At 50.0% G+C, this 18,950-nt stretch overlaps 2 protein-coding genes across 2 annotated transcripts in view; both read left to right on the top strand.

Annotated features, from left to right (window-relative positions):
• The window catches only part of RTF2 (replication termination factor 2), a 63,201-nt gene extending 61,253 nt beyond the window's left edge, over positions 1-1,948 (top strand). Inside the window, exon 11 of the transcript XR_003121414.1 lies at positions 1,937-1,948. The gene's annotated coding sequence lies outside the window, so the exon portion shown is untranslated. The remainder of the gene's footprint in view (positions 1-1,936) is intronic.
• An 11,751-nt stretch (positions 1,949-13,699) lies between these two features.
• On the top strand, positions 13,700-17,335 carry LOC112633340 (protein FAM209B-like). Its single transcript, XM_025399918.1, has 2 exons — positions 13,700-14,385; positions 16,985-17,335. Exons 1-2 carry the CDS (start codon positions 13,900-13,902, stop codon positions 17,249-17,251), a joined length of 753 nt encoding a protein of 250 aa, XP_025255703.1. The 5' UTR covers positions 13,700-13,899; the 3' UTR covers positions 17,252-17,335.
• The last annotated feature ends 1,615 nt before the right edge of the window (positions 17,336-18,950 follow it).

The raw sequence follows: 18,950 nt of genomic DNA, 5'->3' as shown, positions 1-18,950 counted from the left end.
CGCTCGAACCCGGGAGGCAGAGGTTGCAGTGAGCTGAGATCGCACCATTGCACTCCAGCCTGGGCGACAGAGCGAGACTCTGTCTCAAAAAGAAAAAAAAAAAAAAAAGGAGAGGCCGGGCACGGTGGTTCACACCTGTAATCTTAGTACATCGGGAAGCTGAGGCAGGAGGACTGATTTTTTTTTTTTTTTGAGACGGAGTCTCGCTCTGTCACCCAGGCTGGAGTGCAGTGGTCGGATCTCGGCTCACTGCAAGCTCCGCCTCCCGGGTTTACGCCATTCTCCTGCCTCAGCCTCCCGAGTAGCTCGGACTACAGGTGCCCGCCACCTCCCCCGGCTAGTTTTTTTGTATTTTTTAGTAGAGACGGGGTTTCACCGTGTTAGCCAGGATGGTCTCAATCTCCTGACCTTGTGATCCGCCCGTTTCGGCCTCCCAAAGTGCTAGGATTACAGGCTTGAGCCACTGCACTCGGCCGGGAGGGCTGACTGAGCCCAGGAGTTTGAAACCAGCCTGGGCAACACAGTGAGACCTCGTCTCTATTAAGTTAACAAAAAAGAAAAGGGAGAAAGAATTCATTCATTCTATGCCATTGGAGTTTTGGATACAAATGTGCTAACCAGGGGCTCCCAGATTAGATGACATGTTCTTTATCCTACTTATTCAAAACGTGGGCATTTTACATGTTACTGTGGCTGATGGCATCTCTGTACATCCTTAGGTGCTTGATTTCAATTTTCCTCCCTCCTACATTCTTTATTGATTGGAATTCTGCTGTTAAGAGCTGTTCCTTCGCCGTTGATTGATGAATGGATTTCAGTATAGACTTACAGGTGTCTATTTTATTCTAAATAATCTGGTATTTTCATTATTTTCTGGCTCCACCTTTCCCACCTTTGGCATTAGGAGCTCCTCTGGGTTGGCACTTGTGTTCTGTGAGCAAGCCCCTTCCTCTTCTGAGCAATTCCTTACTTTCTGGCAACCCAAGACACTCCATGCTCATCTGGTTCATTGCCTGCCTTCATGCTGGCATCAGCCACTTCCCCAAGGGGCCCAGGTTCCCTTTCTTGGAGAATGGTGACCTGCCCTCCTGGAGCCAGGAGGCTCATCTTAAAATCCTTAATTTAACTCAACTGCAAAATGTCTCTTGCCACATGAAAGCAGGCCCCCAGATCCCAGGAATTAGTGCGTGGGCATCTCTGGGGCCGGCACCCAGCTGACCAGTGCTGTCACCCTCACAAGCATCCAAGTCACCCAGGGCCCAGGGAAGACCAAGACCATGAGGCAGGAGGCCATGGCTTCGCAGGAGACGGAGGCAGGGCAGAGAGCAGCCCAGACGCCTGGGGCCTCAGAGGAAGGAGGCCCTGCCTCAAAGGCATAGGCACCCCTCAAGGGTCCCAACCCCGGGCCCTGAAGGGTGGGCAGCATCTTCCTGGGTGGGGCAAGGGGACTATGTCCTCAGGAAGGCGCACTTATCAGCCTGGGAAGGCAAGCTGAGCAAGGAGAAAGGCGCCAAAGAGGATCCTGGAGGTTTGTGATCGGGAAGGAGGGGGCCAGGGAGCAAGGAGTGGCCAGGGCAGAGGAGAGGAGGGCCCAGCCTCCACGCAGCCCCACACAGGTCTGCCCTAAGGCCACGCCCGTGGGAGTAGCTATGCATCTACAGCCCTGGGTGCCAGCTGGTTGCTCCCAGCCTACCAGGAGCTGGGCCAGCAAACGTGCAAAGGGAAAGATCAATCCGAGGCCCCCAGCAGCAGTGACCCCAAGCGGGGTCTGCATGTGCCTCTAGTTTTCAGGGACTGCTCCAGTGAGAGAATGCTCCTGAGAACGTCCTGTGCTGCTGGCCCTGTGGCCTAAGGGAAGCTCAGGAAGACCACAGCCCCTCAAGACCTACCTGCGTCTCCCTGGGTATTCTGTCACTGGGTGGAGTGGCCGTGGCAGTGTGGCCTCTGGTGAACAAGGTGATAAGCTTCAGAGCCCGGGAGCCAGGCCCAAGTCAATTGCCCTCCGTGACTGGAGGTCTGGGAGACCCATTGCTGGTGTTACCAAGAGGCACCAGCGGGGAGGTGACACCAAGCCCAGGAAGCACAGAAGCCAGGAAGAGGGGGACGGGCAGCGACATAGAGAACTCTGACTCCCCACGCTGCCTGAGGATCTGTCCCATACAGATCTGCACAGACAATGCTCCACGACGTGAAGAGCGACACTGTCTGAAATGCCCATCAAGGGGGGGAACGACTGAAAAAACCTACGGGATGTCCATGCTTTGGAAATAACAAGCTAGGTCTCCCTCCAAGTGCAGAGAAAGCCGTCAGTGATGACTGGAATGCCGAGCAAGATCGTGCACACTCAGAAATACCCGCCATCTCCATGCATGGGCAAAATCTCAACAATACAGACACCAGGCTGGGTGCAGTAGCTCACACCTGTAATCCCAGCACTTCGAGAGGTCGAGGAGGGTGAGCTGTTTGAGCCCGGAAGTTGAAGATCGGCCTGTGCAACATAGTGAGAGCCCATCTCTACAAAAATACAAAAATTAGGCATAGTGGTTCACGCCTGTAATCCCAGCACTTTGGGAGACTGAGGCAGGTGGATCACTTGAGGTCAGGAGTTCAAGAAAGCCTGGCCAACATGGTGAAGCCCCAACTCTACTAAAAATGCAAAAAATTAGCTGGGCATAGTGGCGCACGCCTGTAGTCCCAGCTACTGGGAAGGCTCAGGCAGGAGAATCACTTCAGCCCGGGAGGCAGAGGTTGCAGTGAGTCGAGACTGCGCCACTGCACTGCAGCCTAGGTGACAGTGAGACTCGATCTCAAAACAAAAATTAGCCAGGCATGGTGGTACATGCCTGTAGTCCCAGCTACTCAGGAGGCTGAGAAGGGAGGATTATTTCAGCCTAGCAGTTGGAGGCTGCACTGAGCCAAGATCGTGCCACTGTACTCCAGCCTGATCAACAGAGTGAGACCTGGGCTCAAAAAATTAAAAAAAAAAAAAAAAAGGCCAGGCACGGTGGCTCACACCTGTAATCCCAGCACTTTGGAAGGCCAAGGTGGGCAGATCACTTGACATCAGGAGTTCAAGATCAGCCTGGCCAACATGGTGAAACCCCATCTCTACTAAAAATATGAAAATTAACCAGGCATGGTGGCACAGGCTTGTAATCTCAGCTACTTGGGAGGCTAAGGTGGGAGGACTGCTTGAACCCAGGAGGCAGAGGTTGCAGTGAGCTGAGATCACACCACTGCACTCCAGTCTGGGCAACAAAGCAAGACTCTGTCTCAAAAAACAGTAGACACCAAACTGGTAGAAATGGTTGCTTTGAAGGAGTGGGGATATTTAGATGCGAAGACATGTTCACTTTTTACTTAATAACACTGAGCTCATTAAAAAGAAAGCTTTAAATGTATGGGTAGATGTTATGCTTTTTTTTTTTTTTTTTTTTTTTTTTTTGAGACAGGGTATGGCTCTCTTGCCAGGCTGGAATGCAGAGGCATGATTAGGGTTCACTGCAGCCTCGACCTCCCAGAGCTCAAGCAATCTCCCTCCAAAGCATCCTGAGCAGCTGGGACTAGCAGCACGTGCTACTGCACTGGGCTAATTTTTTGTGTTTCTTTGTAGAGACGGGGGTCTTGCTATGTTGCCCAGGCCAGTCTCGAACTCCTGGGCTCAAGCAATCCACCCACCTTGGCCTCCCAAAGTACTGGGATTACAGGTGTGAGCCACTGCGCCCAGCCCCAGCCTAGATTTTATAATAATAAAGATTAAGAAATTTTTCTCATCCCCATCTATAAGATGGAGATTTTAAAAAATAATAAAAAGAAAAAAAAGAGAAAACTTTCCCAAAACTATGAAAAGCACTTCTGAGAATGAAATATTAAAAATCATTTGACTTTTGTCCCAGTTCTATCGAGATTTAGTAACTGCGGACACCCCCAGGTGGATTTCCACCTACCTGCCAACATCATCCTTGCTGTTTCTTAAGGATTCAGGCACACTCAAGTAGACCAAGACACGTGCAAATCAGACCACTACTTCCCATACTTTTTGGACTCATTTTAATGGGTTGTGCATGGCAACCCAATATGCTCACACATGCACACAAGAATCACATGCAGAAATCAAAGTTTCAAGACAGGACAGCTACTGCCTGTGCCTGCACTCTGGTATTTTCGTTTGTTTTCTTTTTTCTTACCTAGTATAACCTAGTAAATTGAATTTACAACCCACTAAGAAGTCACAGCCTGAGGATTGGAAAACAGAGAATTAAACCACCTCTTTGAGCGCTCTCGCTCTTCCAGAAAACCATGTTTCGCTGCAGCATCCTCAGCTTCAGCAAGGAGGGAGGCAACTCAGCCCTATGTCCCCATGTTACACAGGAGACAGAACAGGGGCTCTCCGTGGACTGCCCCATTAAGTGAGTCGGAGCACTTGGACTCAGATCGCCCAAACTTCATGCGATTTCCACTCGATCACACTAACTTTCCAGGCGGCTTTCAAAGTCATTGCTAAGCCCTGTTTCCATAATGCCACACTCAAGTTTTAAGTGAAAATCTATTATGAAATGGAAACTTGTTTTGGAAACTATACTGCTGCAGAAAAAGCACACTGTCAAAAGTCTTCGCTTCAGGTGCAGTGGGTGGGAAGAAACTACAGCATGCAGTCTACAGGGTAGCTGCTTTTCAAAGCGAGTTTCTGGGGGCGCTGGGGGGACCACTAGAACTATCATTCAACAGTCATTTGCTGCTCTCCAGGAAACGCCAGCAGCTGCAGACAACATCTGGAATCAGAAGTGAACACCTGAGTAATGACCCTCCAGGCCATAAACATGGTCTTCCGATGAGAAAGCCAGGGCTCCCAGACACCGCGTGTCCTGCATGGAATCGCCGTCTGGCCAATGGCAGCGCCCACGAGGAAGCCTGGGACTTTCAAGGACGGCCCCGCACTATTCTAAAAATGTTTCCACCATCAATACCCACTTGAATGGGCCCATGCCTGTGGGAAGGCACTATCAACTCACACCAGTTCCAAAGGAAGAAACCCAGGCTCAGGGGCTTCGCAGTGAAGACAAGCACATAGCCGCGCCCCCCGAAAACCACGCCCCAGACTAGAGTGTGAGGTCCTCCACTGGACAGACCCCGTGGCTCCTCCTCAGGATCCTAGAACAGGCTGCTCAGTAACATGCGCTGAAGGGGGCAGGGACAGGCGCTGGGAGATCCTGCCCGTGCAAAGTCCTCTCAGGAAGCAAACCACATTTCCAATCTGCTGAACCACGCTCAGTAAAATAAAATCCAGGATAATTAGCTATGCCCTCAAATCAAAAGGAATCTGAAGAGTACATAAGTTAGTTACACGTTGTAACCAAAGCAGTTAGGGAGAGCTTCTGAGATGATGAAAACCAAGGGAAAGGGGATGGAGATGAACAAAAATGACCTCATTAAGCCAGAGGCAGGAGAAGCCACACCACTTCTGGAAAAGTGTAACAATAAGGCAAGAACTCAGGTTCCCAGGGAGAGGGACATGAGCTGAGGTTGACTTGGTGCCTGCAAGCAAATTCCTTAACTTCCCTGCCCTCTTGGCACCTCATGCCCGACACAGCCTCTGGTATTGGGACGGCTGTGGTATCAGTGGGCTGCTCTCCTTCAGGCCGGCCTTGCTGTCCACGCAGGGATGCAGGCAGTCACTCGGGTAGACTTTCTAAGGCTTCCAACGCCCAAGGGCTGCACAGGCATCCTTCAACGAAGACAGATGCTTGGTGGCTGGGCCCGGGGCCGGGGCGGTGACCAGGCCGAGCCGCCCCTGTGGCGCGCCGGGCTCACCTCGTCCTCCTTTGTCGTTGCAGATGCCGCGGACCTAGTCCTGCGGGTTACTGTCGAACATGCAGTCGATGATGCCCTTCACCATCTTGAGGGCCATCGCGGCGGCCCACGGGCTTTTGCCCCGGGAGACCCGCGACCGGTCGCCGTGAGGGGGTCCGGGGGCCGCGCCCGCCGCCCGTGGGCCGCTGCACTGCCGGCTCCTGCGGCGGGGCAGGCTCCCAGGCCAGGGCGGCGGCGTCCGAGGACTGCGGCAGAGGCGGCGACCCGCTAGGCATGGCCCGCGATCCCACTCCGGGACACTTGCAAACCGCGAACATGATGGCGGCGGGTCAGCTGACCGCAAGCGTCCAGTCCCAGCCGAGCCGGCCCCAGAAGGCCCGCCTTCCAGTAACGCCCGCCCCCAACTCCGGGACACCGCGTTTCCCTGACGACGACAGGTAACCCAATGGAAATGTGGACACTGCCCTCTCCGGCGCGCGGCCCCGCCTTTTCCGGCCCAGAACTCTGCGCTCTCATTGGTCAGTGGCTTCCGCAACTCCACCCTTTTCCTCGTTCTGGGTTCTGGCTACGCCCCTTAGAGACTGGTTCTGACCCTCCCGTCAGCTGACAGGTGTGGGCGTGGCTGGGTGTGGGCGGGCCCTGAGGTGGGCGGGGCGCCCACGTGGAGCTTAGCTGTTAAGTTCCCGTGGAAGAACAGAGCTCTGCCTTTTTTTGAATGTAAAAGCTGACGCGGCCTAAGAGCCGCCAAACCCAACGCTAAGGTGGGGGGAACGGATCCTGTGGTTTCCGCAGCTTCACAAAATCTTGTGAAATGGGCAAGACAGGGAGTAACATGCCCAAAGGAAGAAAATAAGGCCAGAGGCAGGACTTCAACATAATCATTCATTCAATAAACATTTGTGGAGGGCTTGTTGCGTTCCAGGCATGGTAAGGGGCGCTGGGCATTCAGCAGTGAATGAGATATACCGAGTCCCTGCCCTCCGAGATACATCATTAAGACTAAAAAAAAGCTTTGGAGGCTGAGGCAAGAGGATCACTTGAGCTCAGGAGTTCAAGACGAACTGGGCAACATAGTGAGAACACAGTTCTACACACACACATTAGCCAGGCATGATGGTGCACGCCTGTAGTCCCAGCTGCATCAGAGGCTGAGGCAGGAGGATCGCTGGAGCCCGGGAGGTCAAGGCTGCGGAGAGCTATAATATCGCCACTGCACTTCAGACTTCGGCCTAAGCAACAGAGCAAGATTCTTATTCTTTTTTTTTTTTTTTTTTTTGGAGATGGAGTCTCACTGTCACCCAGACTGGAGTGCAGTGGCGCAATCTCGGCTCACTGCAACCTCCGCCTCCTGAGTTCAAGCAATTCTCCTGCCTCCTGCCTCAGCCTCCCGAGTAGCTAGGACTACGGGTGTGTGCCACCATGCCTGGCTAGTTTTTGTATTTTTAGTACAGACGGGGTTTCATTGTGTTGGCCAGGCTGGTCTCGAACTCCTGACCTCAGATGATCCACCCGCCTTGGCCTCCCAAAGTGCTGGGAATACAGGGTGAGCCACTGTGACCCGCCAAGATTCTGTCTTAAAAAAAAAAGAGAAAAGGCCAGGTGCGGTGGCTCACACCTATAATCCCAGCATTTTGGGAGGCTGAGGCGAGTGGATCACTTGAGGCCAGGAATTTGAGACCAGCCTGGCCAACACGGCGAAACCCCATCTCTACTGAAAATCCAAAAATTAGCCGGGTTTGGTGGCACGCACCTGTAATGCCAGCTACTCAGGAGGCTGAGGCAGGAGAATCGCTTGAAACCGGAAGGCGGAGTTTGCAGTGAGCTAAGATCGTGCCACTGCACTCCAGCCTGGGCAACAGAGTGAGATTCCATCTCAGAAAAAAAAACAAAAAACAAAAAACTGGGGTGCAATATTTACAATACATATATCTGACAAATGCCTTATATCCTGGTGGGGCACCATGGCTGACACCTGTAATCCCAGCACTTAGGGAGGATTGCTTGAGCCCAGGAGTTCAAGGCCAGCCTGGGCAATATAGTGAGACCCTCATCTTAAAAAAAAAAAAAAAAAAAAAAAAAGGAAGTGCTGGGCGTGGTGGTTCCATGTCTTTTGTGGCTGTATTTATGCATTTCTGTTGGGAACAGTAGAGGATTCACTGGGGAATAGAATGTATGTGTGCTAGCATTGGTGGAAAACTGCCACACAGTTTTCTGACATACTTGTGATGTTTTATACTCATGCCTGGCATGTATACAAGTTGCTCCACATCCCCACAATGCTCGATATTGTCAAAACTTGTAAGTTTAACCTTTTTTTTTTTTTTTTTTTTTTGAGACGGAGTCTCGCTCTGTAGCCCAGGCTAGAGTGCAGTGGCTGGATCTCAGCTCACTGCAAGCTCCGCCTCCCGGGTTCACGCCATTCTCCGGCCTCAGCCTCCCGAGTAGCTGGGACTACAGGCGCCCGCCACCTCGCCCGGCTAGTTTTTTGTATTTCTTAGTAGAGACGGGGTATCACCGTGTTAGCCAGGATGGTCTCGATCTCCTGCCCTCGTGATCCGCCCGTCTCGGCCTCCCAAAGTGCTGGGATTACAGGCTTGAGCCACCGCGCCCGGCCTTTTTTTTTTTTTTTTTTTTTTTTTGAGACAGGGTCTCCGTCTGTCACCCAAGCTGGAGTGCAGTGGCGCAATCTTAGCTCACTGTAGCCCCTATCTCCTGGGCACAGGCGATCCTTCTGCCTCAGCCTCCCAAGTACTACAGGCACGTGCCTCCCAAAGTGCTGGGATTACAGGCGTGAGCCACTGTGCCTGGTTGTACTTCTCTTCATAACAAAGCAAGAACGGCCTAATGCACTTAATTACCAGTAGAATAATATTAAGAAGTGAGGCCTTTTAGGAGGTGATTGAGTCATAAGGGTGAAGACTTCAGAGATGGGATTAGAGCCCTGTAAAATGCTTCAGGGATTGGATGCACTCTCCTCTTCTGCCATAGGGAGACACAGAGTTCGCCCCTTTTGCCCTTCTGCCTCAAAGCAAATACGTTTCTGTTTTTTGTAAATTACCCAGTTTTGGGTAATGGCAGCACAACATGGACTAAGACATGGAGTTAAGGAACTTCTTCCAGGTCATGCAACCCATGAGAAGACTGGAAAATTAATAAATTCTGGTGTATCCATGACATGGATTCCCAATCAACTCTGGTTTTTTTTTTTATTTTTGAGATGGAGTTTTGCTCTTGTTGTCCAGGTTGGAGCGCAGTGGTGCCATCTCGGCTCACCGCAACCTCCGCCTCCCGAGTTCAAGCGATTGTCCTGCCTTAGCCTCCCAAGTAGCTGGGATTACAAGCATGCACCACCACGCCCGGCTAATTTTGTATCTTTAGTAGAGACAGGGTTTCTTCATGTTGGTCAGGCTGGTCTCAAACTCCCAACTTCAGGTGATCTGCCCGCCTCGGCCTCCCAAAGTGCTGGGATTACAGGCGTGAGCCACCATGCCCGGCCCCAATCAACTCTTTAATAAGAATGTGGTGGCCGGGCATGGTGGCTCATGTGTGTATTCCCAGCACTTTGGGAGGCCGTGGTGTGTCCACTTGAGGTCAGGAGTTCAAGACCAGCCTGGCCAACATGGTGAAACCCCTGTCTCTATCAAAAATACAAAAATTAGCTGGGCATGGTGGAAGGCACCTGTAATCCCAGCTACTCAGGAGGCTGAGACAGGAGAATCACTTGAACCCAGAAGGTAGAGGTGGCAGTGAGCCGAGATTGCACCACTGCACTCCAGCCTGGGCAACAGAGCTTGACTCTGTCTCAAAAAAATAAATAAATAAAAGTAATGATTACCCGAGTGCAGTGGTGTGCACCTGTGGTCCCAGCTACTTGGGAGACTAAGGTAGGAGCATCTTTTGGGTCTGGGAGGTCGAGGCTGCAGTGAGCCATGATTGCACCATGGCACTACAGCCTGGGTGGTGGTGTGAGACCCTGTCTTCAAAATAAAAATAATGTTTGAGGGCTGGGCAAAGTGATTCTCACCTGTAATCTTAGCACTATGGGAGATTGGGGAAGGCAGATCGCTGGAGCCCAGATGTTCAAGACCACCCTGCACAACACGCAAAACCCTCTCTACCAAAAAAAAAAAAAAAAATTAGCCGGGCATGGTTGCATGCACCTGTAGTCCCAGCTACTCAGGAGGTTGAGGTGGGAGGATTCCTTGAGCCCAGGAAGTGGAGGTTGCAGTGAGCTATGATTGCACCACTGCATTCCAGCCTGGGTGACAGAGCCAGACTCTGTGTCCAAAAAAAAAAAAAAAAAAAAAAGTTGGAGCGCTTTAGTCCTTAGGAGTAGTCCTAGGGAAACAGAATCTCTCCCTCTGACTTTCTGTCCTCCTTTCCCTGCCCAAGGCAGACTCTAATCTGATTGGGAGACAAAGACCTCATTCCAGAGGGTCGTGTTGCATACCCTAGAGGAAGGAAAGCTGCACAGAGAGACCAAGAGGAATCTGGACAGGCCCTGCTGGGTTCCCCAGTCTGTTAATATGAGATCTTACCAATTTTTGGCCCAATCACATTTCTTCATGGTTGTGAATCATGCCTGTTTAATGAAGCCGCCATTAAAACCCAAAAGAAGGCCTGGCATAGTGGCTCACACCTGTAATCCCAGCACTTTGGGAGGCCGAGGTGGGCGAATCACCTGAGGTCAGGAGTTTGAGACCAACCTGGCCAACATGGTGAAACTCCATCTCTACTAAAAATACAAAATTAGCCGGGCACAGTGTGCGTACCTGTAATCCCAGCTACTTGGGAGGCTGAGGCAGGAGAATCGCTTGAACCCACGAGGTGGAGGTTGCAGTGAGCCAATATTGTGCCACTTCACTATAGCCTGAGTGACAGAGTGAGACCCTGTTTCAAAAAAAAAGAAAAAAAATCTTCTTAGGCTGGATGTGGTGGCTCACACCTGTAATCCCAGCACTTCGGGAGGCCAGGGTAGGCGGATCACCTGAGGTCAGGAGTTCAAGACCACCCTGGCCAACATGGTGAAACCCTGTCTCTACTAAAAATACAAAAATTAACGAAGCATGGTGGTGGGTGCCTGTAATCCCAGCTACTTGGGAGGCTGAGGCAGGAGAATTGCTTGAACCCTGGAGGCGGAGGCTGCAGTGAGCTAAGATTGCGCCATTGCACCCCAATGGGTGACAGAGCAAGACTCCATCTCAAAACTAACAATAATAATAATAATTAAAAAATAAAAATACAGGCCTGGCACGGTGACTCACTCCTGTAATCCCAACATTTTGGGAGGCCAAGGCAGGCAGATCACCTGAGGTCAGGAGTTTGAGACCAGCCTGGCCAACATGGTGAAACCTCATCTCTACTAAAAATACAAAAAGTAGTTGGGTGTGGTGGCACACGCCTGTAATCCCAGCTACTCAGGAGGCTGAGGCAGGAGAATCTCTTGAACCCAGGAGGTGGAGGTTGCAGTGAGCCAAGATCGCTCCATTGCACTCCAGCCTGGGCAACAGAGTGAGACTCCATCTCAAAAAAGAATAAATAAATAAACAAATAATAAATACAAATACAAAAATTAAGCAGGTGTGATGGCATGCACCTGTAGTCCCAGCTACTCAGGAGGCTGAGGAGTGAGAATCACTTGAACCTGGGAGGCGGAGCTTGCAGTGAGCTGACATAGTGCCCCTGCACTCCAGCCTGGGTGACACAGCAAGACTTTGTCTCAAACAACAACAACAAAAATCCACTCAGCCACCCACCCACCCACGCACCCATCCATCCAACCATCCACCCATCCATCCACCTATTCATCCATCCACCCACCCACTAGCCCACCCATCCATCTACCCACCCACCCATCCATCCTCCCACCCATTCATCCATCCATTCAACAACATACTGAGTATATACTGTATGCCATTTTGGCAAGGAGCAGGAGTGGAGGACAAAGTCGTAGGCAGGAAAAGGATTGTGGAAAAGTGGTCCAGGCAGATGTCAGGACAAAGGGAAGAGTTTGCTCAAGTTTGTCATATGGAGGAGCGGAGAGGACGCTGGCAGGGCAGGTGGGAATGGAGGAAGTTGGGTTTGCTGGGTTGATAAGGGCCATATCAGACATCATTTTACAGAAGGATTCATTGAGCAGCTAGGGTCTATACCACATGTGTTCTTTTCTTTTCCCCTAGACTACTCAGCAGAATTTATTTATTTTTTTTAGAGACGGAGTCTTGCTCTGTTGCCCAGGTTGTAGTGCAATGGCATCATCTGAGCTCACTGTAGCTGCAACTCCTGGACTCAAGCGATTCTCCTGCCTCAGCCTCCTGAGTAGCTGAGATTACAGGCATGCAACACCACACTTGGCTAATTTTTTTTTTTTTTTTTTTTTTTTTTTTAGTATTTTTAGTGGAGATAGTGTTTCGCCATGTTGGCCAGGCTGGTCTTGAACTCCTGACCTCAGATGATCTGCCCACCTTGGCCTCCCAAAGTGCTGGGATTACAGGCATGAGCCACTGCCTCTGGCTACAGCTTGTAGAACTTCTTTGTCACTCCACAGAGCTCAGCACAATTTAAGCCACAGCGAGGGTGCCCAGCAGACCCTTGATTATTTCGTATGTAGCATAAAGTTCTGCTCCTCGGGAGTAAATCTGCGAATAGAGCCTTCCTCAGGAAGACAGCTCTACAGATGACCCAGGGGAACAAGTACAAGCCGTGCGTTCCAGCACCCAGGATTTCTTGTTTCATGTCATTGTAAAGAACTCATGGGTTCTGGTATACTGTGGAGTCCTAGGTTTATTCCCAGCCTTGGCCTCAGTTGTCAAGCCGGCTGTTCCTATTCACTTGGGGGATTCAGCCCCTTCCCATTTTACCCACCAACTCCTAATCATCTCCCCTCCTCTACTCAACCATCTTTTTCTGGAAATTCTTCCTGAATAACCTAGTTTAGAGCAGTCCCCTCGTGCTAGTCTCTAAACCTTCCTGTTCTTATCACAATTTTAATCAAAGTATACTCTTGTTTTTTTCCTCCTGAGATGGAGTCTCACTCTGTTCCCCGGGCTAGAGTGCAGTGGTGCGATCTCAGTTCACTGCAATCTCTGCCTCCCAGGTTCAAGCGATTCTCCTGCCTCAGTTTCCCAAGTAGCTGGGCCTACAGGCATACGCCACCATGCTGGGCTAATTTTTGTATTTTTAGTAGACATGGGGTTTCACCATGTTGGCCAGGCTCTTCCCGAACTCCTGACCTCAGGTGATCCACCTGCCTTGGCCTCCCAGAGTGCTGGGATTACAGGTGTGAGCCACCACACCCGGCCCAAAGTATACTCTTAACCCAGGGTGGGCACACACTGCTACGATCAATGATGGTGTGAGGTAATAGTGAGTGGTGGGGACTGTGGAGGGAGTATGGCCACAGACAGGATGGCTTCACTTGGCTGCAGCAGAGACACTGGTTCTATGAGGGTGTGGACCCAGTGTTTCTGGACCTCCCATATTTTCAAAGGAAGCCAGAATTTGGAGTTTTAAAGTGAAATGCCCCCCAATATTTAAGTACTGACAATTTTTAAAAACAATGTAGGCCAAACAAAACACATAGATGGGCCAGGCGCGGTGGCTCACACCTGTAATCCCAGCACTTTAGGAGGCTGAGGCAGGTGGATCACCTGAGGTCGAAAGTTCGAGACCAGCCTGACCAACATGGAGAAACCCCATCTCTACTAACAAAATTAGCCAAGCGTGGTGGCACATGCCTGTAATCCCAGCTACTTGTGAGACTGAGGCAGGAGAATGGCTTGAACCCGGGAGGCGGAGGTTGTGGTGAGCTGAGATCACGCCATTGCACTCCCGTTTGGGCAACAAGAGCAAAACTCCGTCTCAAAAAAACCAAAATCAAAAAACCACATAGGTGGCTCTGAGTTTGTAGGTGGCCTGTGGTTTAATACCTTTCTCTCCCATTTAATTCAGCTCCACAGGGCACATGGCATCTCCCTCTGCTCATCACAATGTCTGCATCAAACAAATGAAAAACAAAAACATGATGGGCTCTCCCAGCAAAGCTCCAGGGTTGGAAAGAGCCCCCTGGCAGGGAATTGGCACCCCGTCATGCCCATCCTCTCTTACTGCCTGCTGGAAATGCCCCCATCTCCCTTTGAGTCCTCCTCCTGGGCGACCCCTGTGAGCCCCATTAACCTCTGTTCTGAAATCATCACAATGGCCAGGGTGGCCTCAGCTCAGGGCCTCTGTGACATCACCAAGGGCCTGGCACCAGGTGCCCAGTCTCCCAGTTGCGAGGGCAAGCAAACCCATCATGAGCATCTCCCTTCCCCATCTCTGCTCACCATGTGGACGCTGAAATGGTTCCTGGTCCTGCTTCTGTGCCTCACCTGCAGCTATGCCTCTATGTTCTCTTCTCTGAGAGAGAAAACTAGCGAACCCCAGGGGAAGGTGCCGTGCGGAGGGCACTTTCGGATTCGGCAGAATCTACCAGAGTATGCCCAAGGCTGGCTTGGGAGCAAATGGCTCTGGCTTTTGTTTGTTGTTGTGCTGTTTGTGATACTGAAGTATCAAAGAGACAGTGAGAAGAATAAGGTAAGGATGGTTCCATGTTTCTACACCATATTGATTCAATCTCAGGAGTCTCAGGGAAACGGATGTTCTAGTGAGTCTAGGTGGCACCGTTGGGTATAATGAACCAACCTCATGGTCCTGGGCAAAGTTGGCAATCCTGATGTATCCTTATGAAGACAATAGTCCCCAGAATCACAGATACTGGGACAAACAGTGGAAGATGACCTCTAGCTTATTGGCTCAGAGTTCCTCTTGTTAGATGGATTTTTTCAAATGTAGGATAGATTCAAGAACTCAGCCAGGCGTGGTGGTTCATGCCTGTAATCCCATCACTTCGGGAGGCCAGGGCAGGTGGATTGCCTGAGGTCGGGAATTTGAGACCAGCCTGGCCAACGTGGTGAAACCTCGTCTCTACCAAAAGTACAAAAATTAGCCAGACATGGTGGCGTGCGCCTGTAATCCCTGCTACTCGGGAGGCTGAGGCAGGAGAATGGCTTGAACCCTGGAGGCAGAGGTTGTGGTGAGCTGAGATCATACTACTGCACTTCAGCCTGGGCAACTAAGTGAGACACTGTCTCAAAAAAAAAAAAAAAAAAAAAAGAACTTATGGTGTGTTTTAGAAGGTCAAAATTATTCAATTATTCACAGGGCCAGATTCACTGTTCCCCCTTGCTTTTTACATTTTTCCTAGTGTTTGACTTACTGCAAATTCCTGAGCTAAATGGAAATGGTATCATCCCAACAAAATATGAGACTTCTGTAAGGAGATAAAGGTGTAGGCCAGGCACAGTGGCTCATGCCTGTAATCCCAGAACTTTGGAAGGTCTGAGGCAGGTGGATCACTTGAGGTCAGGAGTTTGAGACCAGCCTGGCCAACATGGTGAAACCTCGTCTTTACTAAAAATACAGAAATTAGTCCAGGTGCAGTGGCTCACACCTGTAATCCTAGCACTTTGGGAGGCTGAGGCGGGTGAATCACGAGGTCAGGAGTTCAAGACCAGCTGGGCAACATGGTGAAACCCTGTCTCTACTAAAAATACAAAAACTTAGCTGAGTGTAGTGGCGGGCGCCTGTAATCTCAGCTACTTGGGAGGCTGAGGCAGGAGAATCACTTGAACCCTGGAGGCAGAGGTGGCAGCGAGCCGAGATGGAGCCACTGCACTCCAGCCCAGGTGACAAAGTGAGACTCTGTCTCAAAACAAAACAAAAAAAGGCCGGGCACGGTGGCTCACGCCTGTAATCCCAGCACTTTGGGAGGCCGAGGTGGAAGGATCACCTGAGGTCAGGAGTTTAAGACCAGCCTGACCAACATGGAGAAACCCCGTCTCTACTAAAAATACAAAATTAGTCGGGCGTGTTGGCGCATGCCTGTAATCCCAGCTATTCGGGAGGCTGAGGCAGGAGAATCGCCTGAACCCGGGAGGCAGAGGTTGTGGTGAGCCGAAATCGCACCATTGCACTCCAGCCTGGGCAACAAGAGCAAAACTCCGTCTTCAAAAAAAAAAATACAGAAATTAGCCAGGTGTGGTGGCACACACCTGTAGTCCCAGCTACTCGGGAGACTGAGGCAGGAGAATCACTTGAACCTGGGAGGCAGAGGTTGCAGTGAGCTGAGATCGTGCCACTGCACTCCAGCGTGGGTAAGTGAGACTCTGTCTCAAAAAAGAAAAGAAATTAGCCGGTATGATGGTGGGCACCTGTAGTTCCAGCTATTTGGGAGGCTGAGGCATAAGAGTTGCTTGAACCCGGGCCAGGGGTGGTGGCTCATGCCTGTAATCCCAGCACTTTGGGAGGCCGAGGCGGGTGGATCACCTGAGGTCAGGAGTTCAAGACCAGCCTGGCCAACATGATGAAACCCTGTCTCTACAAAAATACAAAACTTTGCCGGGCATGATGGCAGGTGCCTGTAATCCCAGCTACTTGGGAGGCTGAGGCAGGAGAATCGCTGGAACCTGGGAGGCAGAGGTTGCAGTGAACTGAGATCATGCCACTGCACTCCAGCCTGGGTGACAGAGGAAGACTCCGTCTCACAAAAAAAAAAAAAAAAAAAGAATTACTTGAACCCAGGAAGCAGAGGTTGCGGTGAGCCAAGATCATGCCAGCCTGGGTGACAGAGTGAAACTGTGTCTCAAAAAAACAAACAAAAACAAGAGATAAAGGTGTAAAGTAGTAACAGCTGGGCCTCAAAGTGACCATAAACAACTCTTTCAAGTAGAAAGAGAAAGGGAAAGAAAGCGTGTTCTCCCCTAGAAAGACCCAGCGTTTCATGATCCTGCACCCAAACTGGTTAGAGGAGGGACTGGCAAACTTTTTCTGTAAAGGGCCAGAGAGTGAATATTTACAGCTTTATGGGCAGTATGGTCTTCCTTGCAACTACTCAAGTCTGCTGTTGTAACATGAAGCAGCCTTAAACAATATACAGATGAGTGAGCATGAACGTGTGCCAATAAAACTTTATTTACAAAAGCAGGCGGAGGGCCAAATTTGGCCATAGTCTGCCAATGCCTGCACTCGACCAATGCTAGAACCATCTTTCCTTAAATGAGCCCAACTCTCTTGGAACTGTGTCAAAACCAGCAAAGTCCGTGATATTATTGACCTTGAATATCTTTCTCGACAGGAGCAGAGTCCTCCTGGCCTTCGATGCTTCCCATTTCGCACTCCACTAAAGAAAAATCAAAATGCTTCTTTTTTCAAAGACTGCACATTCAATACCTTACACGAACTCGAGGTGGAGCTTGCGAGATTTGTGTCCAAAGTGCGGAGTCTTAAAGGTGCCATGGCAACAGGCAATATCAGTAACCTCAAGCTTCAAAGGTCAGAGATGCCTGCAGATCCATACCATGTCACGATCTATGACATATGGGGAGAAGAAAGCTCTAGCTGAATGGATTTGTGTGTCAAAGTAGGAGAGAAAAAAGTTGAGTGTTGACAAACTGTATGCAAATCAATAAAAGTATTCTGAAGAAAAGAACTTCCATGTTTGAGAACTTGCTTCTTTTTTTTTTTCACTTGAAGAAAAAGTGAATGTGAGACCAGCAGCCATAGCAGTGATGGTTTTGTTTTTGCCCCTCTCACGTCCTCTAGAGCTGTGGGTGGTAAGAAGAGCACCAAAAGCTACGTAATAGTATATGATGAGCTCGTGCTTCCGTGCAATGGCCACGGGTGGATGACGGAGCTAGGGAAATCTGGGATAAGATGCTGATGTCGTTTCCATACAAACTCTTGTTCTCTATAGTATCTATCTGTGCAAGATACAGAACTGCTTTTTATTTTTGATGTATTACAAAAGACGGCTTTAATGATAGTTTTTAAATGGTAAAATGATTCAATTAGGAGGGGTGTATTCTAGAGTCATCTGATTCTCTCACAAGAGTCCTTTCACTCATTGCATTTCAAAGGTTCCATGTATTGACTTTTCCTTCTTCCAAACTAGCAGTTACATTTGTCAATAGTTGGATTAAGGAAAAGGGAGAGGCCGGGTACGGTGGCTAACACCTGTAAACTTAGCACTTTGGGAAGCCAAGGCGGGAGGATTGCTTGAATCCAGGAGTTTGAAACCACCCTGGGCAACATAGTGAGATTCCTTCTCTACTATTTTTAAATTAGAAAAAGAAGGGAAAAACAAGTCATGCTTTCTATACCATTGGGGTTTTGGATACAGATGTGCTAACCAGGGGCTCCCCAATCAGTTGATATGTAGTTTATCATACTTATTTAAAATGTGGATATTTTGCATGTTAGTGTGGCTGACTCTGCACATACTTAGGGCTGTAAGGCCCCTACTGACCCCTGAGCCCACCTTTCCTCTCATTTAAAAGGCCAACCTATGGCCAGGCACAGTGGCTCACGCCTGTAATCCCAGCACTTTGGGAGGCTGAGGCGGGCAGATCACGAGGTCAAGAGATCGAGACCATCCTGGCCAACGTGGTGAAACCCCGTCTTTACTTAAAATACAAAAATTAGTTGGGCGTGGTGGCGAGTGCCTGTAGTCTCAGCCACTTGGGAGGCTGAGGCAGGAGAATGGCTTGAACCCCGGAGGCAGAGGTTGCAGTAAGCTGAGATAGCACCACTGCACTCCAGCCTGGCAACACAGCAAGACTCCATCTCAAAAAAATAATAAATAAATAAATAAATAGCCAACCTGATGGTTTCGTAGACACATCTGTGTGTGTCTGGAGAGAACAGTTAGCTGTGGGACACCATGGAAATTCCTTTGTTTCACTTCAGTCCAAACTTCTGGTGCCTGACAGAGAAGTCCTGAATCTCTGCCACCTTCCTTGCCAACCACAAAGTCCACTCCCATTATTTGCACAAGGCTTTCAGGATCCTCCCTACACAGATGATTTTCTCCATGTGTAGGAGGTGGACCTCTTGTAAAGGTCCTTGAGAGTCTTAACTCTCAGCTTTCGATATAGCAGAAATAAAAGGAGCCAAGATTACTTCCTTTGCCTTCCAGATTATTTATGAGTGTTTTCAAGCAAACTGGAGTATGTGAGTTATTGTCATAGCCCACTCTGAAGAAATCCAGATCGCTCAAGCGATCCTCCCACCTCAGCCTTTCCTTTTTTTTTTTGAGACAAAGT

This window comes from Theropithecus gelada, chromosome 10 (assembly GCF_003255815.1).
Source record: "Theropithecus gelada isolate Dixy chromosome 10, Tgel_1.0, whole genome shotgun sequence".
In the NCBI taxonomy this organism is placed as follows: Eukaryota; Metazoa; Chordata; class Mammalia; order Primates; family Cercopithecidae; genus Theropithecus; species Theropithecus gelada.
The sequence above is the reverse complement of the archived record's forward strand: the minus strand, read 5'-3'. Positions and strand labels throughout refer to the sequence as shown.